Source organism: Nelumbo lutea, chromosome 1, assembly GCF_056320005.1.
Source record: "Nelumbo lutea isolate HS-2025 chromosome 1, American lotus-T2T, whole genome shotgun sequence".
Lineage (NCBI taxonomy): Eukaryota > Viridiplantae > Streptophyta > Magnoliopsida > Proteales > Nelumbonaceae > Nelumbo > Nelumbo lutea.
Genome location: NC_142684.1, coordinates 112227803 through 112255364, shown reverse-complemented (window position 1 = coordinate 112255364; position 27562 = coordinate 112227803). Strand labels below are relative to the sequence as shown.

The following is a 27562-nucleotide window of genomic DNA, read 5'->3' as shown; positions in this document are numbered from 1 at the left end:
GTGAACTTGATGGATGCTTATTCCCTCGTTTGTTTACAGATTTTGAGATTAAAGATGGTTCTATTTTATATTTTTTTGGGTAATTTCTTGCTTATTATTTCATAAATGTTTTCTATACTTAAGATAGATTAAATTCAAAGGTAGTAAATTTGAACAATAATTATCTCCATAAGGGTACAATGAAATGGATAGCAAGATACCACTCATCTCTATCACAAATCTCCTTTCTCTATTCTTGACCTTCAACCATGTAAAGGTTGAAGGCTATATTTTTGTCCGCAAAGTGGATGTTGAGTTTTATTTTGAAAATTTATATAATAAAAGGAGGGCAAAGCCACCACAAAGTGTAATATTGGGTTTTTTAAAAAAAATCTATATGTCACGTGGTGTTACATGTGAACGATGTGATGGAATGCTAACGGAATATATGCATGTATGTATGTATGTATGCATGTATGTATATATAGATATAGATATTATAAAAGTCGTAGGAAATATAAGACCATTTTGGGCATGGGGCCTGAGATATAGCCTCACATGTGATAAGACCATTTGGGCCTGGCCCATGATCACCATCTCCCTAACCTCAATGTTAACCTTCCTCTTGTATCTCGCATATGTGGTTTATTTATTTTAAATTAAATTATTACAATATAAGAAAGCATAATAAAAACCACTTTAGGTCTTGATTTTTTCATGTAAAATATATAATTACTCTTTTTAATAAAGATTATTCTTAAAAACTTTCTCTACTATGATCATTACTCTTTCTAAGCCTTTTACTAGCTATATGGGGTTTGTTATATAAATATTCTTTTGCTATTCCATTATATTTCTTTCCATATCCATTGCTAAACTATGGATGCTTAAAAATCTATGCTGCCAAGAAAGGCATGATAATGAAAGGGCTTTGACCAATCAAAAAACCCCTAGTGAATATGATAAACAACTAGCTAATTGGTTACAACTTTTATGATACTAGTTGATTTGTTACCAGTCTTTCCATTGTCTTAGTTGAACTCAATTCCTATTACTTCCACCCAAGTCCTTTGGTATGCCCCTAGCTCTTCACTCTTCTAACCCCTTTAACTTGTAATTGATCATTTTTTTTCAAATAAGTGTGTGTGTGTGTGTGTGTACACTAAAACACAGTAGTTTAGAACCAATGCGATGCTCTTCTTTTTTAAGTTTTTTATTCCATGTCATTTATGAAACAACCAATGTGATGCTCTCCTTCCTCATAAAAAATTACCTAAAATCTCTCTCTCCCCCCGTTCTCAATCACCTAAATGATATCATCTCCTAAAATTTCTCCAAAACTACCTCCCCCTACTTTCTCCTAAATTATCGGATGTCTTAATCTATATTTATCATATATTATCTAAACTAAAATTAATATTTATTATGTTTTCAATAATTATTTATTGTTTTTTTTATAAATATATTTTCAATAATTACGTATAATTTTCTTTTGTTTTCTATTATTTAATAGAACATTTTCAATAATTATTGGAGATTAAGCTACTATTATTTAAAATTTTAAATTTAATTTATTATACTTATTGTATTTTTGTTATAATTCATTGATTAATATTTATTAGAGATTAAACTATCTATTGGCTAATTTAATATATTTTTTAGTATTTATTGTATTTTCATTATCAACATGTTTTCAATAATTGTGTATTTTTGCTATAAGTTTTCAATAATTATTGAAAAATAAACTATTGTTATTTATTAGAGATTAGACTATTAATTTAACTGAAATTAGGAGTGTTTATGGGTTGATTTGGCTCAGTTGTAGGTTGTTTGGCCAACCAAATCAACTCGGTCAAGTTGGGGATTTGGTAACCCGAAACCAATTGACATTAGTGAAATCGACCATCTAAGTTGTATCAGTTTGGGTTGATTTTCAATTTGGTTGGCCGATTCAAAAGATTTAAACTTAAAAAACTAAATTTAAATTAAAAAATTATAGTGGCATTATTAAAAAATAAACATAAAAATTAAATTTATGATATAAAATATTTTAGACTAAGAAATATGGAAATCTTTCCACTTTCTCATATTAATATATATATATGATCAGGTTGTTTGGTTTTGGCTGATTTATAGATGGCCAAAAAGAAATTGATCCAACCTGTTCAAGTTGGTACATTGTTGAACCAAAGTCAACTGCAAATACTAAAAAACAAACCAACTCGCGTTGAATTGGTCGGGTTGGTTGGTTTCATCAATTTGATGAACAAACCTAGCTGAAATTAATTATTGTAAAAAACTTATTAAAAGTAGTATGTAAAATATAAATAATTATTAACTATTTAAAAAGTTAAAAGTATAAAACAATTGTATACTCTTATGTGTTTTTATTATTTAGCTTTCGCTTAAATATAAATAATTATTTAAGAATTTCATAATATCTTTTATATTTTTCATTGTTATCATTTATTTATGATATCACAAGTTAATTTGTTTGCTCATGAGAGAAATTCAATTCCAATTGATTTTTAGAAAATATTGGTTTATCCCATGATCAAATTGACTAATCAAGTAGGTCGATAGTCACCCAACTAAGATTTTGGGTCTATTAACCACTAAACCACTTGCTTACATAAGACCGCTTACATGGCTAACAACATGGTGGTCCATCTAATTGAATCATTGAACCAATTGATCTCATTAGTTGGGTCTTATGAATTGGACACAAATTTTCTTTTTGTTTGTTTCTAATTGTTGTATTCCATTTTCATCATTAACAAAGATAATTATCATCTATCACACTTTTTTTTTAATGTGACAAATATACAATATTAGAGATGTGTCAAAATTTCTCTATAAATTTTCATATTTTATAGAATTTTATGTACTTTTCTTACTTAATAATTATCACGTAACAAGTTGACTCATTCTTGAATGGAAAACCACCTTGCTTTTGGGTTGACTTTAAAACTTTTATTCCATTTTTCATAATCAATGAAAGTATTTTATAACATCATTGTCATCCAAATGTTTTCTAAAAAAATCTTTGTATTTTTGTGGTTTTGTCCCTTTTTTATATATTTATTACTTAAATATGACATCATGGGTTGACTTATTTAAACCATTGAACTGTGACTTAAATATAAAAATGGTTTCATTTTAAAATCAATTTTAAATTTTATATTTCATTTCCATCTTTAATAAAAAATTTTCATATTTATCATATGTTGGTTGGTTAATTGGTCACGTTTTATTCATGAAATGGGTTGGATTGGTATTATTCTGGATATGGCAAAATCATTATATTCGATCTAATGTACTTATTATATATATATATATATATATATATATATCAAATATGTACCCAAAATCTTCTATAATTTTCTTTATATGTTGTATTTTTTTGTCTTTTTATATATTTAAAATTTTCATATTTAATTATAACATCATGGGGTGATCCATTTTACCCACCACCTAGATGAAAAAAAAAAACGGTTTTATTTTTGGGTTGGTTTAAAAAATAGGTTTTCATACTACTAAAATTATTACGTATTGATTACATTAGTGAAATTAATGATGAAAAGTCAAAATATATTAGATATAAGATTCAATGAGAGATAATGTCACTTAATGAGATGAAATTGAATGAACTTGATGATATTATTGAAATTACGTTCTTTAACCCCAAAATGGCGATGATCAAATACAAAAAAAAGGTATTTTAATCAAAAAATCTAAAATCTCATTAAATATAAATACAGATATAAAAAATTAAAAAGTATATACAACTCTTGGGAACAAATTACATATGCCAACTCTTTAATATATATATATATATATATTATAAAGTATTTGATATAAAATAAAACAAACCATATTTATATATGTAATTATGTATTCAATCATGAGCCAGGACGGGCTTGGGCCCTTTCAGATCATGGGTCAAAGCCCAGGTTAGCAAACTGAAGCTCAACCTTTGCTAAACCCAATACACCATCACTAGGGAATTCTGATTACCGGTAAGGTGAAACTATGAAAGAGAAAGTGAAACCGTGAAAGACCGACTATGGAGATAAAGCATTTGACGAAGGAATGTACATAGTCCACAAAACTTCATCCGTCAGATCATGGGTCAAAGCCCAGGTTAGCAAACTGAGGCTCAACCTTTGCTAAACCCAATACACCATCACTAGGAAATTCTGATTACCGGTAGGGTGAAACCATGAAAGAGCAAGTGAAACCGTGAAAGGCCGACTATGGAGCTAAAGCATTTGACGAAGGAACGTAGATAGTCCACAAAACTTCATCCAGATAGGAAGGAATCCAAGCTCTGATAAACCAATGGCGGTTTCAGCACTAAATGTTGCAGCGCCGGTTCCAAAGCCAAGCCTTCACCAGACCTTCAAATCTAAACCCATTTCCGCCTTCAGAAGCATCGCTTCTTCTTCATCTCACAGTAGGGTGTCAGAGGTTCCTCTGGCTCTGGAATCTAAATCTTCTACTAAAAAGCGGATATTCGACATGGGTCTTGGCTTGCTAGCAGCCTCGATAGTGTTTTCTGCGCCATTGGATGCTAACGCGACCAGGATTGAGTATTACGCCACTGTTGCTGAACCGTCCTGTGAGCTGAATTTCGCGCCGTCTGGACTTGGTTTCTGCGACGTTTCTGTAGGAACTGGACCCGAGGCTCCTCTTGGAGAGCTTGTCAATGTGAGTTAGAAACTGAACTGCGTTATTCTCTTCTCTTCGTTGTATATTTTGTTCTCTTTGTTTACTCTTGCCATTGTTGCGGTACCATGAGCTGCCGCTTGTACTGGAAATGCGTAATCCCTGTTCGTCAGTGCTAGTTTGGCTGGTCTAAATTTTGATAAATTTGAGGTTTGCAGTACCTTATCTAGTTATCTTAGCTTGTTCCATAAAATCTTTCTTAAATTTTGTCGTGAATTTCACATAGGAGTTAAAGCTCAAAAATAGAGTTGCTAAAACTATTCACTATGGTTTGAGAATTATTATTTCAGCTGTTCGACGTTTGGAGTTGTATTTTGTTATTGTAAATAAATGTTTCAATTGCAGATTTAGGTTTACAAATTAAACTAGAACATTCAATCTGAATTTTGGTTGTGTATGATGTTGTTCTGTTTCTTTTTTTTTTTTTGCTCATGTAGTTTTGTATTTTTCACAAATTTTCGATGTTCGGTATTTCCCATGCATTATTTGTTAAGATTGAATTTGGGTGACAAGACTAGTTCTTGGAAATAAGCTGAAGCCCGATATACAAATGAAGTTGGAATTTTTACTCTTGATTGGAATTTTCTTCATTTCCTTCTCTCTCTCTGAAATAAGATATGAGGTTGCGTTGTATGTTCACTTTGATCTGAGTGGAGATGTTAAATGATTATAGAATCATAGAATCCTGAGCTTTGATTGTGTGCAAGTGAAGACATTCTTTGGGTTCAGGAGCTTGGGGTTATTATTCCTATACAAAGTTATGATATACCTGTTTCTGCCAATTGCTGTGTAATTAAATTTATTTTCTAGGAGTATGAATTTGTATCGTATGAGGTTGTTTTGGGGTTAAGTTTCGTATGATAGGGACATTACATATATATGCCCTTTGAATTTGAGTTGCCAGAGAACTATGTTTGGGATTGTAAGGATTTAAAATTATAGAACCATTTAAGATGTTACCGAAGGATGTCTGCTGTGGACTTATTGTCAACTTCTAGAATTCTAATCTACTATAGAATATGGACTTGTTACTTTTTTAAGTCTACTAGTCAAGGGGAACTTACTTGCAGAGTTGCTAGATTATATCTTCTATAGGCTTGTTGGAGATGCATACAAGTATAAGGGCATTTTCTGCAATTTGGTCCTACTTAGAAGCTTGATGCTTGGACCAGGCCCTATTAAGTATTTACTCAATCAAAGCTTCTGAATATTATGAAGAAATTTATAAGTCAATCAAAAAATTGAATTTATAATATAATTCAAGTAAATTCTTGGATGAGATTATGCTGACTAGAATTCTAGGATGACTATCCATTTGAGGACCTTTTTCAGCATGATCCCCAGGAGATTTTACCATGGTGTCTTGTTAAATGACCAAGGAGAAGATCCTTACTGCCATCCTCTAATTCCTTAATTCTCAAGGATTTCCTGTTAAAGATAAATACTTGGTCCTACACCACCAAGAATTAGAGATTTTCAGTAAGAATACTACATCTAAAGGTTAATACTTGTTATATGCTTCAAGGATGACATATTTCCTTGAAATTATCCTGTCGTGTGTGCATCTTATTCAAATTGATCATAAAGTTAGCCAACTTTATAGCTGGTGGTCATGCTAGGGGAGAGATGAGGTTAGTAGTTTGTATTGGAGAGTGGCTCTTCCAGGGAAATTTTGACTATTGTGTTCCTCTCGTTCTTTGTTTTTCTTTGGCTCTTCTCTGAGGTTCTGTATTCCTTGCCTACTATTCTAGGGACTGAACTCTTCTACTTTCCCTTTTCTTCCAATAAGTTTTTTTATTCCAATAAAAAAGTAACTAATTTAGCATACAGATCATCATCATCATCTAAGCCTTATCCCCACTATATGGGGTCGGCTACATGAATTCTGTTTTGCCATTCTGTTCTGTTGAGTGCAAAATAAAATTGAATCTATTTCAATGTTTGTCTTACAGATCCACTACACTGCAAGATTTGCAGATGGGACAGTCTTTGACAGCAGTTACAAACGTGCAAGACCACTCACTATGCGCATTGGTGTTGGCAAGGTAATATGGACCAACACTGGGTAATTATCTTTTTAGTTTCCCTCATGCTTGTAATCTTGTTTATATATAATAGTGATTATTAAGCAAAAATAGTACTGATTCTGAAGAAAATTGTTCAAGAGCTTCAATGACAATGTGAGAACACAAGGAAAATAAGTTTTGCAATTTCTTGTTCATTCAAAATTATCCTTACTATGCCAGTGCCACGTTTGTCTTCTTTATGCTTCAAAATATAAATCACTTAGGATTCAATTGAGTTAGTCCTAAAATAATTGAATGGACTTCCTAGCTAAGTTTTGGACTGATCACAACCCACTTAAAATCTGTAGATGGTAGATTCATAATTTGGTAAACATAGTAAAATCATGAAAATTAAGTTCACGACAATAAGAAATTTTACATGACACTCCCAGCAGTCTTATCATATGTTTACCTCATTCGACGTGCAGCTTGTTGATACAGTTACATGCTTCAGTATCTACATCTTTAAAGATTTTTTTTGTGTGTGTGTGTGCTTTTGCTACATTCCCATGATACTAAACTAATCTATTTGTCTATAGGTTATCAAGGGATTGGACCAGGGAATTCTAGGAGGTGAAGGTGTTCCTCCAATGCTTGTTGGTATGTTTTGTATTGAAGAATGATGATCATTCAAGTTCTAGATTTCTTGTACTTGTTCTTTTTACGTTTCTCCATTGTTGTTGGAAACTTGGAATGTATCACTTAGACTATCTTGCACTGTTATACAGGGGGAAAACGTAAGCTTCAGATTCCTCCAGAGTTAGCTTATGGACCTGAACCTGCAGGATGCTTTTCAGGTGACGTTCCAGAAAAATAGTAATAGTAACTAATTAATCAAGTTTAAAACCTAATGACCTGTCTGGAACTGGACAAAATAATGCCATATGCTGAAACTACAAACTTGGCATTGACTTTTATCAAAAAAGAGAAAAGTAAAAGAAAGAAAAAGAAAATTTGACAGAGACATACTTGGATGGCATATTGGAGCATGAATTTTATAAGATGTAATGAAATATTCTTGCAAAACCTTGAAGTTTGCTTAAAACTGGGTTTTAGCTGTTGCAATTGTTCTGGTGTCATCCCTATCAAAGAAGCTAGCACAGTAACAAGCAGGATAAACATCAAATTGGACGACCAAGTAGGACCCAAGAATCCTATGTTTTTTTTAGTTGTTTTGATAATATGACTATTTAATTTGTCTGAAATTTCCTCTATTATCTACCATACATTAAGAAATTGAAAAAAAAAATACACAATAGAAATGCTGTTATGGAGGTAATACAAATGCTAACATCCTTGACTATATATTGCATAGGTGACTGCAACATACCCGCCAATGCAACTCTTGTTTATGATATTAATTTTATTGGACTTTACAAGTGAAACATCAATTCAAGGAACAATGGATTATCTGTTGCTGAAAAGATTAGAAGGTCAAGACAGATGTGCACTGGTGAGCTTCTCTTCTATTTACTTTCCCTTTCCTGAAAATGACCCCCCATCTCCATGATTTATAAGAGGAATTCCAACTAGCTACTGGATTGACCATGAGGTTTACATGGTCCAAAATGCAAGCAGGAAGGCACTTCATACAGTGGGTTCTGCCTTGAGAGATTTTGTGTCTAAACATTTGACGCATTTAAGATATCTTGGCAGCCAATTTATCCAACATTTTTCACATTTAACATTAAATAGATTTTCTGCCCCTCAAAAAAGATGGATAAAATGGATGGTTTGTTGGATCATTTGATTGAGCCCTTTGACTAAGGTCTCCTGGTTAGGTTCCATCTCCTGACAAGAATTTGTTTTATGCTTTTGCAAAAATATCTATGGTGCATTATATTACATCATTTAATAATTACCTCACTATTACATTCATGAACAGTTGCCAATCAAACATCTTCCATCTTTAGAAAGTTTAGACCAAAAGAAGTATCACCTAGGCTGAAGGTACATGGCAAGGAAGTGCAGATTTGTGTGAACAAAACCAAAAAGAAAAGAAGTATGGATGGTTCGGGTGCTATAGGGAGGTCATTTAGATCAAGCAGGGATCTGGTGCTAGAAAAAGATTGTCTTGCAGGAGCTCTGAAGGCATTCATCCCTGTGGATATCCTTAATCATCCTAATTGATTAGGTGGAGATATCTGTTTTGTGGGTGCGATACGGCATGAACAAGCTAATTCCTTATGTATATATAGTATCGATTTTCTGTTTAAATGCAGTTCCTACTTCCTGTTCAAACTTGCCTTCTTAGTTTCTGCACTCTCTTTATTACCTTCAACATAATGAGATTGATCAATAATGTCATTCACATAGAAATCGATAAAGTTTTATTTGCACATTCTAATCCCTTAACCTTGCCCTTCTGTAGGCCCAATAACCACATTCGCATGAGTGAGGTTACATATAACTGAGAAATGACAGTATGGGAATCATGGTTGTATAATAGCTGATCAAGAACTCATTGTTTTAGTAGTGTATATAGGACTAATTAGGGACTGTTTGGTTTGCAGGTAGGCGTCTAGAATCAGAACTAGAATGGGTAATTCTGATTCCAACTGTTTGGTTGGGCGGAATTGGAATCCCATTCCCATTCCTGCTGGAATGGCATTCCCCCATTTGAGGGAATGGCCATTCCCCCATTTGAGGGAATGGCCATTCCCTCCCCTCCCATGGGAATCAAATCCCATTTCAGCTTATTCCAATTTTGATTCCGATTCCTGTCTGAACCAAACAAACTATGAGAATAAACCATTCCAATTTCGATTTCAAGGGATTTTGATTCTGATTCCAAATTTCCAACTACGAACCAAATGAACCCTTAGAAAGGCAAGCCAACCCAGCCACAATCACAAGCCCCTCCGGTTGGGAGTTATTGTTCATCCTTTCTTTAGTTCAGTTTTCTTTTGTCTATGTTTGGTTTGAAAGAAAAGGTAGGAAAATGAAAGGAAAGGAAACATGGGAAAACTTGTACAAGATTTGTAAAGGTTTTCTTATATTTCCCTTCCTTTCCCTACTTTTTCCTCCAAACCAAACACAGCATTAAAGAATTCCTAGTTTTACCCCAGTGAAATGAGGCATCTTGAGCAATTTATAATGAAACAATTGGATGGATTGATGGGAGAGATCAATGCCAAGAGTCGATTTACTTTCAAAGGCAAGACTTTTCAATTTTAAATCTCGCTTGTAGTGTGGAAGGCTGGTCTCCTTCATTTGTTGAATACTGTACATCTTTATTGATTCTTCCTCTTACCACCCAAAAAAAAAAGCATACCATCTCTGACGTATGCAATTGTAAAAATGCTATCAAAAGCGCCCCGTTGCATTTGTTGTATCAAGAATTATTGATGGTAATTTAAATTCCAAGCTCATTAAAATTCTCTCTCTTCACCTTCACCCTACTGATATCTTAATCTTTAGCTTCAATTTGGGCCAAAAAAAAAGAAAGCATCGTGGTTCTTTGATTCTTGAATTTTCAAAACCTGTTTCAGTAATGAGCTACTATCAGCGATTGGGTGTTCAATCCAGTACTAAACCACTAATCTTGTATTCGCACGCACAGAGAGAGAGAGAGAGAGAGAGAGGGAGAGAGAGACAGAGAGAGGCACTTTTGTTGATGAATGCAATCATCTGATTTTTGTAGTCAATGTTTAAGAGCTTATTGTTCGTTGAAACAGTGAATAGGTGTCAAGCATTTGGTCTCCACCCCAGACTAGACTCTAGAGGTAGTCATGGGGCTGGAGACAAAATCATGCATTCCTGGCTGGGCAACATATCACGAGCGGAAGTGCTCGCGATGGACTCTGATAGATTGCCTAGTCTGGTCTGTGTGCGCTACTTTATTTTCAGCACATCTAGTTTCAGGCTTAACACCTTAATAAAAGGGTTTAATCTAGTGTTTTTAAACCGTTATTGACCCAGATGGTCAGATCATTTGGCTCAGGAATCATCCAGGCAATTAAAACTAATAACCCACTGATTCGGACAGTACTGTTGACCAATTTTTTCCCAACAATAGTTTTAATTATTTTATTTTTTATTTTTAAGTTAGAATGAATTTATCTATTCGAACCAAATGGTTGAACTACTAACCTAGAACCATGGCCAAAGCGGATCCAATTCTGAGTCAATTTTTAAAACATTGATTTAACCTAAGTCAAGGCATGGCCATCTCACATCCCATGCCAATGCCATAAATATAGGCCCAGGCCTAGACGAAAACGGGCCAGGCTTCCAGAGTCCAGACTTCCCTGAGCTGAGTTGATAATTATTAGTTGCATTCATGAAGGGTGAAATTTCCCAGCCCAGGCTGGACTTGATTGATGAAAGGTACATCTCAAGGTTTTTAAAACCGACCGGGAGAACAAACCGATTAGGGGTCCAGTTTCTGGGTTAAATGGTCTGATCATTTGACTCGAATGGTCAATTCATTCTGACAAAAAAAATAAAATATAAAAATTAAAAACCGTTCAAATCGTTCGAACGATTAACCACCAAGGTCAGTGGTTTGCTGACCAAAATCAACGGTTTTTTTTATAAAAATCCAGTTTTAAGAAAAAATGAAACCGGTCCCAATTTTTCCGATCCAACCGTCCGGTTGGGTTTTGAAAACCATGGTATATCTAATGTCTTTGAAGTCTGAGTCTCCATCAGACTTGCACCTTCCTCATGCTGGAAAAGAAAACGCTTTTTTTGAAGGGCCTTTGATCTCAAGTTGCCTTATTATATTTATTTACTTGTTCTGTGACAATTTATTTAATGCATCAGAGGAGCCTACAGAGCGATCGAACAACAAAAAATCTTTTCATTTTGTTAACTTTTAGCTTAAGCGATGTCCACCGTGAAACCCCTCTAATGATGGGTCTAGAAGCAATCTCAAAAGGTGAACCCCCCTCCCCCCCGGGTGGGTCTCGACCTCTCATCAGCCAGATCATAAAGGAAATAAAGTTTAATGTCCAAATGAATATGCTCAGCTACTAAAGTTTCCACTAAAGTCAAATGTGAATTTACCACCGTTTCCTGCATTGGATGATTCTCTCATTCTTATATTCTGAAAACCTAAATAAGCACCAACAAATGAAAGATCAGTAAAGCATTTTTTTTAATATAAAAGTTGATTTCCATTAAGGCTAAATCTATTAGCTAAATGTGGCCTCTCCATGTTAGCTAAACATAGCATCCAATGCATCAGTTGTCACCTTAAGTTTGTTTTATTAACTGCTTTTTTTTTTTTTTTTTTTTTTTTTTATGTAAGGCCGTCCATGTAGTTATGTATATGCATGGTATGAGAGAGGCACAGAAATGGACAAGATCGTCCATGTAGTTATGTATATGCATGGCATGAGAGAGGCACAGATATGGACAAGACGAGCCATGCCAAACATATATAAAAGAGAGAGAATAACATTATGTGCAAGGACAATTACCAGAGTAAAAAGAAAATAGAAACATGAAGTAGAGATTCTGTAGCTGCCTCTCAAGCCTCAACAATCCATTCTATATTTCTATATTCATATATTAAATAGCTTGAGTACTGGGTTTGCAACAGCCAACAGGCGCGCTTCAAACATGAAATACCGACTCAACTAAAAAACCTGATCACTACTCCCATTATTCCTCCTAATGTCTGTGTTTTCCACTAAATACAACCATCAAGGAAAAAACCCAGTTTGGTTTTTACAGTGGTGAGTGGAGAAATGCTTCAACAACTTCACAATTTCTTTTTTCTGCATCTACATGATAGAGCAGGCGTTTGGGTTTTCATCACTGAAGATTGTAGTGTACTTCTCTTCCTGTGTGTGAACCATGCTGGTGGCAGTGGTCTCAACATTCCTCACATAGCCAGGAGGGGCCTTCTTGTCATAAGCCTGAGCAGTGTAAGGATGGGCCACAAGGTTGTAAGGAACATATGGCCAAATCTCAGCCTTTTTTCCCGTCGACTGAGCCTTCTTCAATACTTTCTTTGCATCCACATAGCCAGTTACAGTCGCCTTCTGCTGTTTCATGTTTATGTCAACTGATTTAACCCCTGCACAAGGCAAGAATGCCAACTCAAACCTATCAGCCATCATTAACTAGTTAAAACAATATAGAGAGAAAGAAGAGAAATAACAAAGAATAAGTAAGTACCTTTCAATGAAGAGAGGGCTTTTCTGACTTTGAGTTCACACCCCTCACAGTCCATCCTGACTTTAAGCTCCACAGTCTGCAACTGCTTCTTTTTCTTTTGTTTATGCCCACTACTCAGTAAACCAGAGAAATATTCTAACGTACCTCCAACTCCCATTTTTGCTCTTTATTTTCTGATCTTTTTAGAAGAGGAGGATGAGAAAATTTTCTGGAAGTGGGACAACAGTAAGAACCGATGCCAACTTAAATAAGCAGGTACTAGAAGCTCCGGGACCACAGATGACCCTTTTCTGTTTCAAACGATCGCGACGGAAATGCAAAGGAAAAGAGGTAAATAGGTGATTAGAAGAGAAGAGCTACTACAGATTGATAGCCTGTTCTAACTAAGCAAGATGTGAAGGAGGAAATGAGAAGAAGAGATAATAGTACTACTATTACTACAGCAGCAGCAGATGGGGTTGTACCGTTGTAGATTTATACGAAGTATCGATGCGAATTCTCTTAGAAACTGCAGGAAGCTTCCTTGTGAACTGCGGATTCCTTCAATGTTTGGAACAAAAAGAATCTAAAGGCTGTTCTTCAACAGCTTTACTTCTTCTGAAGCGTTAAGCTTTCCATGCAGTTTACATTGATAGACCTTCCTTACAATTTATATAGGCCTATCAGGTGAAAAGAAAGCAAAAGCTGGTGGCCCCTTGAAAAGCGACAAACAGAGGAGTAAAGCGAAGGAAACCCGATTCCTGCCGGTGGAGACCTTGGTCTCAAAATCCCAGATAAATTATGATGAATGCAGGAGCTGTGTTTTCATTAATAAAAAGAAAATGGGGTGAGCTGGATTTAGATGGCATCGTTAGTTGCCACGTTTCAATTGATCCCGAAGCATCGTAGCAACGGAGCGGTTGTTGGATGACATGGGCGATTGGCGCCGAGAAAATTCCAATGGAGATTAACAGGAGCTGGCACCGGTTCAGAAAGGGTGTTTGTTTACTAGTTGGTTGTCGGTTTATTAGTTTTTTGGAGCTTGATTATGCTTTGATTGGGCGGTGGGACTCTCGGAAAGGAGGGAAGAAAATAAAGAAATGAAAGCCGCAGACGCGTTTTTGTCTATCGGAGAGAGGTGGAGCTGGCGCAAAGCTTGTATATTAGTTGTTCTACTACACACTTTGGTTCTGAATATTAAAAATCCTGACCTGGCACTAAAGCCATCCTTAGAATTTCTGGGTTCCTTCCAAACCTATGAACAATGGATGTAGAAGTTAATAGAGAAAGAGAAATTGTCTGAATGGAGAAGGAATTAAATTAGACTGTCGTCGAATCAGTAAACCAATGATGACCCAGTTAGCTTAGCTTTCTGATTTCACAATGCACACATCCGACTCAGATATACCACTGTGATTAATTCTTGTGACAACAAGATTGCGTTTGTTTGCAGTGTAAATATAGATCGGTGTAATTAAATATTTCGGTTGGATTTTGCGGTGATCAGATAAAAGGGGTTTTAACCGTTCAGTCCATTTCTATAAATTTTAGCTTTGGAATGAATTCCAATCATGGATTCATATTAAATTCACGAACAAATGCAGTTTATAATGAGTTATTAGTAAATTAGGAAGTGACTGTAATTTTAAATTTCAGATTTTAGATTTCTGAGATGGCTGTAATTTCATTCAATTCATGTATCGATGTAAATACAACTTAGATAAAAAGATTTAAATATTTACATCGATAATCCTACTTTCCATTTTACAACAGTTCTAGATTGATGTACAACTGCATCATCATGTAATTTTATTTTCACACCATATTCAAACGGAGCTTAATGTATTTAATTGCAGCTGAATAATGGGTAATTCAAAACTTTCAATGGGATTAACTTAATAACAAAAAACTGGTTCCTAGATACCTGTTTTCTATAACACTATGCATTTTTCAATAATAATAATAATAATAATAATTATTATTATTATTATAATATGGGCCTTTGGGCCAGGTCTAGATAGCGGCTTTCACATCCATTCACAGTGAGGATTGTTGCATTAGGGGTGTCAATTGAACTGGATTTGGTACAATTTGATCCAGTTCAATGTGAATCCATTATAAATGGATCAGGTCCAATTCAGTCTAATGAATATTTTGAACCATTCTGATTGATCCAATTCAATGTCTGTGCTATTCAAATTGTTCAAATTCGTTTTGATTTAGATTGGTTTCAAAGCAAACTTAATCCATTGACACCTATATTCTCATCTTATATCAATGGACCAGATATTAGCATAATCCAACCCAATTCAATATAAATTTATTATGGGTGTTCCAGGTTCAATCTAATCTAATTAATATTTTGGACTAAATTGGTCCAATCCTATATGTCTTATTGATCCGTCCAATCCATCCAAATTGATTTTGGATTGGACCCCGTCCAATCCAAAACCGGCCATTGACACCCTGATGTATGACTGGATATTTGTTGGCATTTACTTTTAGGAGCTCACATCTGCTGTTATCGTGGCTGTTTGTTTTGGCACAGCTGGATCAAAGTTTAAATTATGATCTTTTTGGGTGAGGAAATCATGTAGAGTTCATGATTAGATTGATTTTGATAGCATAATTGTTAAAAATAACTGGCTCTGGTCTGGCCGTCCTGGGCCACTGGATTGCTGTTTGCACTCTGTGACGTTCCTTACTAAGTTGTAGATATTCATTGATGTATTGCACCAGAGAGTTTCAAGACTCAAGAACTTCATTTTCAGACTTTTCAAAGATTTTAAATCTAAACCCCTATAAAATTTTTAACCATCCATCAGAATATTAAAGCTGAACTTAGCCCAATTAATGTTCATAGTGAAACCCATTGAATTGAATAATAGATCCTTGTAATCCTTTTTTTCCCAAATAAAGAAAAATTTATTGATAATCCTAATTAAGACCAATGCCATTGCCAAGTAATGATGGGCCCTTAGACTGGTCAGAAGGCACTGTGTCTGTGTCCCAGACATTTGTAATGGTTATGTGGGCAAATTTATGAACCAAAATGTCATTGGGGGCTAGGAATTTCAGTCAAAGACTTTCTTTTTTTGTTTTCTCAACAGTATCCACCTGGACTGGCTCAATAGAATAGACAATAGTCCATCAATATACTGCCATAAGGCTTGGATGGTAGTATACAAGGGATTCTACCACACCCTTCTGCTGAAAATTAAGGAAGATATTTCCTACTGATCAACCGTTGAAGTGGAGAGGGATGAAACAAAACCTACAAATAAGTAAGACATTTGATTTGAGAAATATGAAAACCCAGATGATTGCCCAACTAACATTGAAGTTCAGAGTGGTGGGGTGTGGCTCAAATTTATTAACGAACTAATAGTTTTATACTGGTATTCTATGTAGATGCTTTTTGAACACAACTTTGTCCTTTACTTGACATATGTATTATTTTTCATTACTACCAGAAAAACTTGTACTACTTTCTTAGTTTCCATTTATTAACAGGCCAAAAAGAAGAGGAGTTTGACTCAGTTGATCCACTTGCCTCTTGTACTAAGCAAGAGCTGAGAGCCTCTAACACCAACAGGAGACAGGAGAGGGAAAGAAAATACCAGCCCAACTTCAATAATATTTGTATATATTTGATACAGGGAAGAATGCTTTAATGCATGGTGAAGGCGAAGGGGCAGTGGGTCACCCACTGGCGACTAAACCATCTACCCACCCTAAACAAATTGACATTATTGCTCCCGTCCCTTGCCCACTGCCCATCCATAATCCATTCACTAAAGTTGGGGAATTGATGAATTCTGTTCTGTGGGCGGGGCCACTCTAGGTTCTTCTAGATTGCTGCTGACCGACCTGGCTTGTGGTTACCTATCCCGACGCCCCGATCGACCTTAGCTGGGGGTTTGTTCAAGCCGTTCACATCAACGTCCACTCTTACAGCTTGAACTGGATGACGGAAATCGGTTCAGATTCTTTCTTTCGACCCAAAAGCAAGCCAATTACCATCACATGCCTAACAAAATACACATTGGACAAAGAAGAACGCCACGAGAAAGCCTGCTAATTATGGAATGTAGTCCCTATACCTAGCTAGAACCATCATTGTCTAAAGCCTTATCTCTCTGTTATATGGGTCAGCCAAATTATGAGTGCTTAAATCATTTCTTACCTACTAATTATGCAATGTAGCCCATAAAATAAAAATAAAGTTAAAACAGAGCAAAATTGAAAAAAGAGGTGCCGTCCATCATCATTTAGGCTCAGTTTAGAAAGAGTACAAATATAAATATAGACGGTGCAAATACATATAAAATACAAGATTTTACTTTTATAAATTTGTATTTATCACTCTTTCCAAGCTGAGCCTTAATGTCAGGGCATATTTGTATAATTTATTAGCAAACACGGGAGATGATTAAATAATTTACCCATATTTTATTTGATTTTTCAAATACTAAGACTTAGTTTGGAAGAAGTACGAATATAAATATGTACAGTGCAAATGCGTACAAAATATAAGATTTTACACTCTATATGTTTGTATTTGCACTCCTTCCAAACTGAACTTAAACAGATTATTGACAATTCCTGCTATACGATTAGCGAGGGAGAAAGGATGGATTCACTTAATAGTTTATACAGATTTAACAGTCGATAGTTCAAGCTTTGGAAAAAAATAGACGAGGGAATCCCATGGCAGTGTCTTACCTTGTTCGATAATCTGAAAACTTCTTGTTCTGAGAACATGTGAATAGGGGATATCTTGTGGGAGCCAGCCCAGCTCATAAAAATGGCCCAATTCATGAAAAGTCATAATGGTTGGTGTTGTTGGATGGTTTGATGAATGATGAACCTCCCAAGTCCTAATGGGGTCATGGACCGTATGGACGTAAATAGTAATCTTGCTATCTAATTGGCGAAGGACCATTTTCCACTGCGACTTAGGCATACTTCTATGGCTGCTCATGCCTTTTGTTTTTCTTTTCCCTTGTATTTGACTGTACAAATAATCAATTACATCATGACGGTTGTAGCTTTCACCACTTGGCCATTAAAGCTCGCAACTGAAAGATCAACCAAGACTATACAACAACTGCATTAATTTATACTAATGATTAAAGATTGAATGACAAGAAAACAAAAACAAATTATGTAACCCCAATGGAAGGGGGGGGGGGGGGGGGAAGAAAGACTTCCTACAAGCACCAGTCAATCAAATCGCCACAAAAAAAAAAATGAAGAAAAAAAAAAAACACTACATTGGACAAAATCAAAAACACTAACAGGACTGGATTTACATGTGTAAACAATATCGATGGATATATTGATCTATGCGAGAGAAAACCGTCCAGATTAGATGGCCGAAATAAATAAGCATATCAGTAGTAGCAGTGGCAGCAACCTCATCCTGAGAAAATGTGGTGCGCTAAGCAGTGGCGAGGCAGATGAGGGTTTGGAGGGAGCCCTTCCAGCGACAGCTGGAGCAACTGCCCTCCCAGTGGGAGTGCTCTGCTGTTCATTTGTTGGCAATGGGTTTTCAGGCCTGTCATGTGCAGGTGGTGTGAGGGGCATTGCCTTACCATCACTGAGATCTTGACCTGCATGAAAAATTACCTTTCAGTTCCAAGGAGCAGCAAATAATCAAAACATGAATTGATCACAGAAAGTAGCCCTCACTTCGCGTAGTGTTAAAGCCTTTAATTTCCTGGGTTGGCATTTACATGTCCATTTTTGCATGAAATCAACCAGAAGGTATATTAGTGTAGTTAGTTTACTAAGCATTCTGCAGACCCAAAAACTGCTTAGCAACAAAAGAAATGCCATGAAACACCGGGAGGCTGTCATGGAAACCTCTTAGTGCTATTTGCTTGCACTATGCGTTCTGCAGTCCCAGAAATCCCATGCCTCCATTTTGGTAGGGCCACCGAGTGACCATCTCAGCTACTGGGTCATTGGCAAGATGTGATTAAATTGTTCCTCTACTTTCCCTTTTTTATTTTTTTGATAAATTAATTTCCTTTTTTTTATTGAGAGAAAAGTAACAGATTACATTAAGAAATAAAATACTCTCCCTTCATGGTACACGTTAGGACGCTTTGTCATTTTTCTGGGTCCAATAATGTACCCACATGAGCACCAACTAACCCACAAAATTACTCTAGAAGAGGAAAGAAACAAAAGCATGAGTACTCACAATTGGAACGTGACCAACCAAGCTTCAAGTTCTCCCTATCAAATACTATGCGATAACCCATCATGAAATTCTCTGCATCAGAAATACTTTTGTTCAAAATCCAATGGGGGGGGGGGGGGTTGACAATCCAGCAAAAAAGATCAAACATTCCAGAGTTTGATTGAACTCACGCCCTATAATCCCAAAATTGCCTTCTGCTCGTAGTATAGCTAAACAAAATCTACTGACTCCCTGCATGAAAAAGTCTATTATTGTAAAAAAAAAAACTTCTAAAATAAAATTCCTTTCATACTGAAGTAAAGCTTTGGAATTTTGAAACTAGGTCATCACCAGATACTTAAGACAATAAGATGCAGCTCTTGCAATATAACACCATAGGCTAACAATGTTTCATAAAAAAATTAACTTAAACCTAACAACCTCTAAAAATATATCATATGTTGGGTACAGAAAACAAAGATCGCACAGTTAAAACTAAAGAGTGCCAAAGGTGTTGAAGTTTTTTTTTTTTTAATTTGATGACATTTAAGAAATCAAGGGTTTCTGAAATCATATAAAAGGTATTCTGATTGTACATTTTGATATCCCTAATGTTCTTGCCTTCTGGTTTGGAATTCTTTTCCCAGGTACACAGTCCTGGCCTAGCTAAGGAAAGTATATTCTTTGGAATCTTGACTACATCATCATCCCAATATTTCAGATTTTCTACCCTAATAATATACAGCATTTCTTTTTCAATAAAATTGCTAATTATCAGGAAGAAAAGGCCCAACAAAAAAGACAAAAAAAAAGCAAAAAACAACTTTAGAATTAGAAGAGACTACAGAATTACCTACACAGAATTTAAGACAAAAAATCAAATAAAAAAGGTATAACTCATGAGGGTAAATGGTAGAGGAAGATTAGACCATGAGTCGACCAAAAACCAATTATAACAATTTAATATTGGAATGGAATACCATTTTCCAATTTTTTGTTCTACATTGTTACTGCAAGAATACTTGGAAGGGAAGGCTTACAACCAATCCTGGCTAACTCAAAGAGTCAGTCTCCACCTCAAGGCCCAGCACAAGCCCAGGTAGAAATCTCTTCCCGCAAGCCCAAGCTAAATATAATATCCAGGTATAGCCCAGGCCTGGGCAGGTTGATCAGATTTGAGGGTTTTCTTACTCATGTTCAGTTCCTTCAAGTTTTCCATTACCTAGAGCCCTGTTTAAATTAGGAAAAAGATGAAAAATTTATGCAGTATGTATATGTGCACGTTAACCCAGGCAAAATATCACATACATGGTGTAATTATAGCTGCACACATAATGTTATATAAAGTCAGTGGGCTTGGTCATGCTGGGCTTGCACTACCTGAGACCTCAACCAAGCTGGGGTCAGGTTCGACCTTTTAGGCCCAGCCTGGTGCCTAAAAATCCGAGGTCTACCCATAGAAAAAAGATTGGGTTCAGGCTGGGCCAACTGAAGTTGCAAACCTAATATTTTAAGGTTCATTTGCATCCTTACACTTTGGACTCTGACTCATCCATTCAGGTGAACAAAGATTAGACATTAAGATCACAGACCTGATTGTCATAGAAGAGAAAAGTGGGATTGCGAACCACAAAGCTGTTGTTTGGAGCGAACATTAGAACCACAGAAGGAATACTGAGCAACCTTTCTGAGCTGGTGCCACAAGAAAAGATGGTAGTCAATACAGGGATATCAAAGTAAGATTCCAAATCTCTTTAACTAGTTTACAAAATGTACCTTGCTTCATAGCAGTAGTCCCAAAGGAAGCCTTTAGTGCTCAACCTTGTGCTATTAACTTGCCTCTCAAACTATCATCAAAAGCAATAAATGTTTTAGGTAAAAAAAGGGAAGAGAAAAAAGAAACTACTGAAGAGTGAAAATATCAAAGACATAACAACCTCAGCAGTCACTTTTTTATAAACTTCATCTGGAAGAAACGTGAATGATGTTCCACTATCAATCTGTGCTTGGAAGCTAGTTTGCTTGAGACAAGAATTACCAATACAACAACTCTGAACTCCAACCATATAGGTGATACTGAACCAAATCACAAGCTAATTACCAAAAGCCTGAGCATGTTGCAAATAGCCAAAAGCCAATAACCAACTAGGATAAACACAGAAGCAAACTCATAATCCAACAAAAAACTCCATTAAAGGGCAGGTAAACATACTATTTTCCATCCAATGGCAAAAAAGGAGTTGACTGTTGGGTAGCAAAACCTTGGTCTCCAAAGAATATTCTTCCTGAATCATCCTCATTAAAACACATAGAAAAAGAGTTCCGAATGAGTCCTGCCTTTGCAAGGAAACTTGGCACTGAGATGTTTCCAAGTCCCAACCCCAAAAGACCATCAGGAAACAACAAGCAGTTAAGATTATTATCCAGATACTGTAATACAGTTAGAAAGATGGGAATCACAAAATGGAAGATAGAAGCCAACAGAGCACACCCTATAATGACTGGAGTGTGCACCAAATTTTTAGATGTATGGTCATTGCTTGATGCCAAGTATAATATGTCCTCAACCAGCAATCCAGAGCTTGATGTATTTTCAGAGTAGTAGTTAACAATGTATGGGCAGGGCTGTTTCAGACTTTTGCAATTTGGACCCAATTCACATAGCTCATGGCTGCAATTTACATGCTTGCTTGTGCTTGATTCAGATGGCCTGTACTCACCAAGATCTCTATCCTGCATAATAGATGCCCCAGATACCAGGGAGCACCTGCCAATCAATCATTGGGAATAAGTGCTAAACCTGTTACCAAGCCTTAACAGAACAATTCCATAACTCCATCCAAATAAATGCACAAGTTAGCTGTGTCAGACTTGTATTTTGAAAGTAGAGATAGAGAAAAAAAAATGAAGGGTCTTTCAATATGCTTTTGCAAAGAAATTTTTGTATTTTCTATTCCAATGATACTTTTAAGTGGTAAGCATGCAACAGAAAATTTGAGAAGGAAACAAAAAAGTGAAAGACATGTCCTTTTCTCAAAAGCAAGCATAATGTATGCCACTAGGGCTGTAATCGGGTTGGATTTGGATTGGATCCAATCACATCCAAATTCAAATCCAAATCCAATCCAAAATCTGATGGGATGTAGGGATCTCAGATCAGATTTGGATCCTGTAGGATTTCAGATTGGATCCAAGTCCACCTCATATCTTTAAAAGAAAGAAAAATAAAAAGAAAAAAATTTAATTACTTTTAACTTATAAATAGTGTTTTAAAAGTGCAAGGCGAGGCACATGCCTTTTTGAAGCAAGGCACAAAAATACAAAAAAAGTCAAAATTAAAAAAAAAAGCCAAAATTTTCAAAAAATGCAAAAATAAAAATAAAAACTTAAATTTTAAAATAAATGTTTTAAAAGATCTATTGTCTAAAATTAAAATACATAAACATAACATGTAAACCATATTCAAATAAAAATTTAAAAATACAATCAAACATATAAAACATTTTCAAGCATGTAAAACCCACAATCTCTTTTTTTCCTCAATTGCATTACTTCAAGTAGCTAATGTGATGTAAAACATACTACATTCCTGATTCTACGAGCTGCCTTTGTGCCGCCACACCCCTCTAGGCAAGCCCAAACAAGTCCATGTTAGGGTCTTAAATTGCATTACTGCAAGTAGCTAATGTGATGTAAAACATATTACATTCCTAATTCTATGAGCCGCCTTTGTGCCACGCCCCTCGAAGCAAGCCCAAACAAGTCCATGTTAGGGTCTTAAATTGCATTACTGCAAGTAGCTAATGTGATGTAAAACATATTACATTCCTAATTCTATGAGCCGCCTTTGTGCCACGCCCCTCGAAGCAAGCCCAAACAAGTCCATGTTAGGGTCTTAGGGCTTGTTCATTTGCTCTAAAGTCTGACATCTGAAAGTGCAATAATTACATTAAGAGGTATATTCGTATTTGTAAATTTTTCTTTCCTCTGAACTCTGCAGAGAATGTTGTTTTGAATTCTGAATTCTGAAAATTATCAAATATCCATTTTGGCCCTATATATGAGAGTTTTTGTTTGTCCTTTTGGGAGTATCATTGGAAAACAAAAAGTTGTATGGTTGCACTTTAAGAGATAAGAGATAAGAGGAAATGAACAACCATTTTTCTCTTAAAGTTAAAAGATTCCTCTTAAGAGATAAGAGTTAAGAGGAAACGAACAAGCCCTTAAATTCTTACTTTTCACACAAAAAAATAATGATTTTATAATTTTAATTGCTTTTTAAGAAGATATTTTATTAGGATGAATGAATGAACAACATTAGCAAATAGGTTCTTGTGTCTTTTAAATCACTAATAAATACAAAATAGATTTTTATAATATAAAATATTGAATAACTAATTATAAATTTTTTGATCGGACATTAATTATAAATTTTATATAATTATATGTGTATACATGCATTTCATATAAAATTTAATTGGATTGGATGGGTCAATCCTTTTATCAAATTTAACCACTTTACCAAATGAGATAGCATCATCAAGATTGTCTTTATCTATTTTATCTCCCTTTCCAAGTCTGACTACCTCTCAAAGATATTCAATGCCTTTCCACACAAGGGTTTTGCTCTATATGTCTTCCTCTGACTAACTGTACCCTCACCTTCAATCATATAATACTCCTTGAACATCCAATAGTAATTGCACCCCTCTCTGTCATCTAATGCCTCTTGCAAACAATTTCATCCACCATATCCCTATTTGTCCCAAAATTTCTTTCTTATCAAAGGAATCCAAATTATGTTGCTTAAAGGATCAATATGCTTTCCAAACCTTATCCTTGGCTCCTTTTCTTTTGTACACCCTTTTGAACTTCTTACATGGGCCAGGCAATATAGCCCACTCCAGCCTTGAAAAACAAACCACATTTGCTATGACAGTGTCATAGCGCTGTGGTGAAACAACTAAATCAAAAGCTTTGATGTATTTCCATGGCCCCACCTTGAATTAGATGAAGTAACTTCTTACATCTAAGGCCATGATTTTCGGTTTTAGCCCTATGCTAATACAGTGTCGTAGCAAAAGTGAACTCCTTGAAAAAATACTAGAAACATGCAATAGTTGAGGGGTTCTAGGACCTAAAACCACTTGCCCCAGATTACCGGTATTCTCCTTCAATGTAGAGCCACCATCCTTCCCATTTAATCTTCCATTGTTGCTATAATCAAATACATTAACCCATAAATTCCCTTCTGGACAACCCAAATATGCTCCAATCTCCATGCTGACTGATTGTAACTACAGAACACTCTCCTCTTCTTCTTTCCTGTTCAGTAGGGCCATCAATTGATGATGAGCCACCCTCCTCTCTCTCCTATGCCATCTTTTGTATTAAGATATGCATTCGCCTTTTAATTTTATATGCATCATCTCCCTTCCAGTCCAATGTACAAAATGATATTTCCATCACAATGAGAGAAACATAAAGTACAGAAGAATGTGGTATGAAGTCCAAAATGAATAAAAAGGAGCAGTTATCATAAAAAAACTGGTCATTAGAATGAACACCAAAGTTATAAACGGTAAGCATACCAAACTATTATAATAACCAGCAGACAGTGGAGCGCATTGTATGCAATCACAAGGAACCCAAAGAAGATCGCTCCCAGTGTCCAAAGCAACCAGAAAAGAAATATTCGGTGTCCCAATATCAATCCACATGTAATGTAACCTGCAGATTGGATAGGGTGGATGTTCAAAAATAGAATTGACAATAATAATTTATTCCAAATGTGAAACAACAACCACAAAAGGTTACGTTGCAAGGATAAAGCGGCAAGCTGCTTCCTAACAACAAAAGGAAAACCACCAATGATGTATCATAATTCTATCACTCGAAAAAATTCCAAGATATTGGCAGATATATAATTACTGGAAGTTTGGTCATAAAGTAAAGTCAAAATTATAATTACACTTCAGGGGAAAAATTGAGAAATTTATAGCATTATAAGCTCCAAGCCTAGAGATAAAAAAACTTTAGCAGTCATTGTAAACAAGAGTTGGATGAGACATTCGAACTGTTAACCAGAATAACTTATGGGCTTACACCGTAGCCATTGAAGAGCATAAAAAAGTTTGTTTTTCATTAAAAAAAAAACACTTTAGCTGTATATTGGACCGTCAAAATATTTAACTTCTATTCCTTGCATATTTTTTCCTTTTTCTTTTCTGAAAAGGAATACTGGCAATATTGTTATCAATTCTCCTTTGTGACATCATGATGACAAAAGATTGAATGCTAGAACCAATCAAGGTAATAACTTTAGTTGTAGAATAATGATTTTGTAGAGTCCCACTTGTCAGGTAATAACTACTTCATTGAGTACAAATTCCCTCTAAGCATGAATAGATCAAAATAAGATCAAGAATGAAATACCAGCTTCAGAGTGCAACTTGGAGATGTCAACAATACAAGTTGGTGCCAACTTGGTTAAGTGGCCCAAAATCATCTTCTAGTAGGTTCAATTGAACCAAATGCTATGCATCATGGACTCATTGACTCGGATATTTCCAAACACCTGACCGGCTGACCCCCCCAAAAATGCAAATACAAAGACTCGCTGAAGGTCAACTCAGCCAAAATTTAATATCCTGACGTAATCATTTCATTAAAATATAATTTGTAGAATGATACATCAACCATTCCTATCAGTGGCCTCACAGTCCCCAACTTCAAGTACAAAGACCGTGTCAATAAACAGCAAAATGTTAGCGTAAATATGCAAAGTTTGTCAAACTTATTGGTAGATAAGTTACACAACTCAAAGTCTCAAACAAAGTCTAAAGCATAGACCACGAATCAACCCCGCCTCCAGAAAGCGATGTCCATTCAACAAAGCAAGGAACCAGGAAGAGAGAGAGAGAGAGACAGAGAGAGAGAGAGAGACAGACAGAGAGCAAACAAATGACTGAACTAACCATCCAAAGTCATTTCCAAAGGACATAGTCTTGCTGCCCTCAGACGGGAAAAGCAACTGATACTGAGGCCCAAGCTTCATCTTCTGCAACTGCAAATCACTGCTTGCGAGCAACTGATAGTATTCCATGCTCCTCCACCTCGGCCACGAACCAGGCGGCTCTCCATTTCTAGAAACCCTAAATGCCTTCGCTTCATCGGAGAAACGATGAATGAGCTTCGAAGAGAGTGTAACGGCCAGAGAGCCCCCTATGAGAATAAACGCCACTAACAGACAAACCAAAACCCGATTTGGCATTGCTACTGGAAACTGAAACCAAGGCAAACTGATAGCAAAATAGACACCTAGGGTTTGAGAGGACAAAGAAACACTTCAATTAATTGTTAGATGTCAGCAAGAAATGGAAGGTTCAACCAAGTGGAGAAGTTAGGGTTCCGACAGAGAGAGAGAGAGAGAGAGAGATCTAGGGTTTTGAGAAGCTCCTTCGAATTCAATGGAAACCTTTTTTTGGATAATTTTATATGTATTCACTTGGAAAAAGGAGATATCGGAGGGGAGATGAATGTGGAGCTTTTTCGAATCTCTGTTCGAACTTTCAAAATAGATACACGGGGAAAAGGCTATCTCGCGCCCTATGCACGTTACGCACCCCTCCAAACCCAGGAGTAGAACTCGAAAACCACAAAAGCTATTCTGTATTTCTATTCAACGCCTCGACGGGAGGAAGCGAAAGCGATAGCAACGACCAACAGCCGCTTTTGCAGTTGCGCCATCAACTCTCCATGCCATGCGGACACGTGGCCGTAAGATGCGGAATTTTCAGATCTGCGCCTCACAACGTTCCACAGCGCATTTCCGTCTTGTATTGAAATATCTCGCGATGATAACATCTTCGGATCTGATACTATAAAATAATCGATGCGTTATAAGACATTGTGGGGCGCAGATATAAACTCATAAAATAATCGATGAAAATTCTCTCTGTAGCGGGGTGCGCGTTACGCACCACGTGTAGAATAAAAGAGGCAAGCATTTATCTTATCTTAATGACAGTAATAATATGAGGATGAGGGATTGACGGGGACATCACAAGACCACGACGACGAAGGAGAATGATCCCCCCACAGCGACGTGGCTGAAAACAACGTGCTTGGTTGGCTGGACGTTGCCTCTGACTTGTGAGACCCATTTCTTCTTCTCTCTCCGGCTCTCCCCTCAAATTTTCTGGGCCTGGGACGGATGTGCAATGGTTGTGCCCAAGATATCTCAAGCACTATCATCTCTTGTCAGATAATTCTCGTCGGGTCCACGGGCCAGAAATAAGTGAAGATTCTGTCGTTGGGATCCCCTGTTGCTGCTGCTGCTGTATGGTTCACTTAAAATGTACATAATCATCCATATCCGTGGTCAGGAATGCTTTTGGTTATTGTATAGCTGGCATTGCTCATCAAATTGACTTGTCTGTGACTGTTGCCTTTTTGCGTAGAAACTAGAAACTAGGGGCGATGCATCAAG

General features: G+C 36.0%; 3 protein-coding genes across 4 annotated transcripts; 1 reads left to right on the top strand and 2 right to left on the bottom strand.

The window, feature by feature from the left end:
- The first annotated feature begins 4041 nt into the window (after positions 1–4041).
- On the top strand, positions 4042–9092 carry PNSL4 (FK506-binding protein 16-2). The gene is made up of 6 exons (XM_088973768.1): positions 4042–4689; positions 6660–6752; positions 7313–7373; positions 7502–7570; positions 8089–8226; positions 8659–9092. The coding sequence occupies exons 1-5, from the start codon at positions 4321–4323 to the stop codon at positions 8154–8156; spliced, it is 660 nt and encodes a 219-aa protein (XP_088829894.1). The 5' UTR covers positions 4042–4320; the 3' UTR covers positions 8157–8226; positions 8659–9092.
- Positions 9093–12243: 3151 nt separating this feature from the next.
- LOC148876842 (heavy metal-associated isoprenylated plant protein 23-like) lies at positions 12244–14167 on the bottom strand. Its single transcript, XM_088973706.1, has 3 exons — positions 13367–14167; positions 12903–13192; positions 12244–12801 (listed from the first exon to the last, which is right to left on the bottom strand). Exons 2-3 carry the CDS (start codon positions 13057–13059, stop codon positions 12506–12508), a joined length of 453 nt encoding a protein of 150 aa, XP_088829832.1. The 5' UTR covers positions 13060–13192; positions 13367–14167; the 3' UTR covers positions 12244–12505.
- A 3816-nt stretch (positions 14168–17983) lies between these two features.
- Positions 17984–26924, bottom strand: LOC148876841 (aspartic proteinase-like protein 1). 2 transcript variants are annotated; one of them, XM_088973682.1, is made up of 9 exons: positions 26049–26924; positions 24663–24801; positions 21284–21804; positions 21009–21147; positions 20848–20918; positions 20664–20763; positions 19263–19323; positions 19093–19164; positions 17984–18496 (listed from the first exon to the last, which is right to left on the bottom strand). In XM_088973682.1, exons 1-9 carry the CDS (start codon positions 26342–26344, stop codon positions 18252–18254), a joined length of 1644 nt encoding a protein of 547 aa, XP_088829808.1. In that variant the 5' UTR covers positions 26345–26924; the 3' UTR covers positions 17984–18251. The 2 variants fall into 2 exon arrangements, with proteins under 2 accessions (XP_088829808.1, XP_088829818.1); XM_088973692.1 differs by having other exon boundaries at positions 21284–21838; positions 26049–26722.
- Positions 26925–27562: the final 638 nt, after the last annotated feature.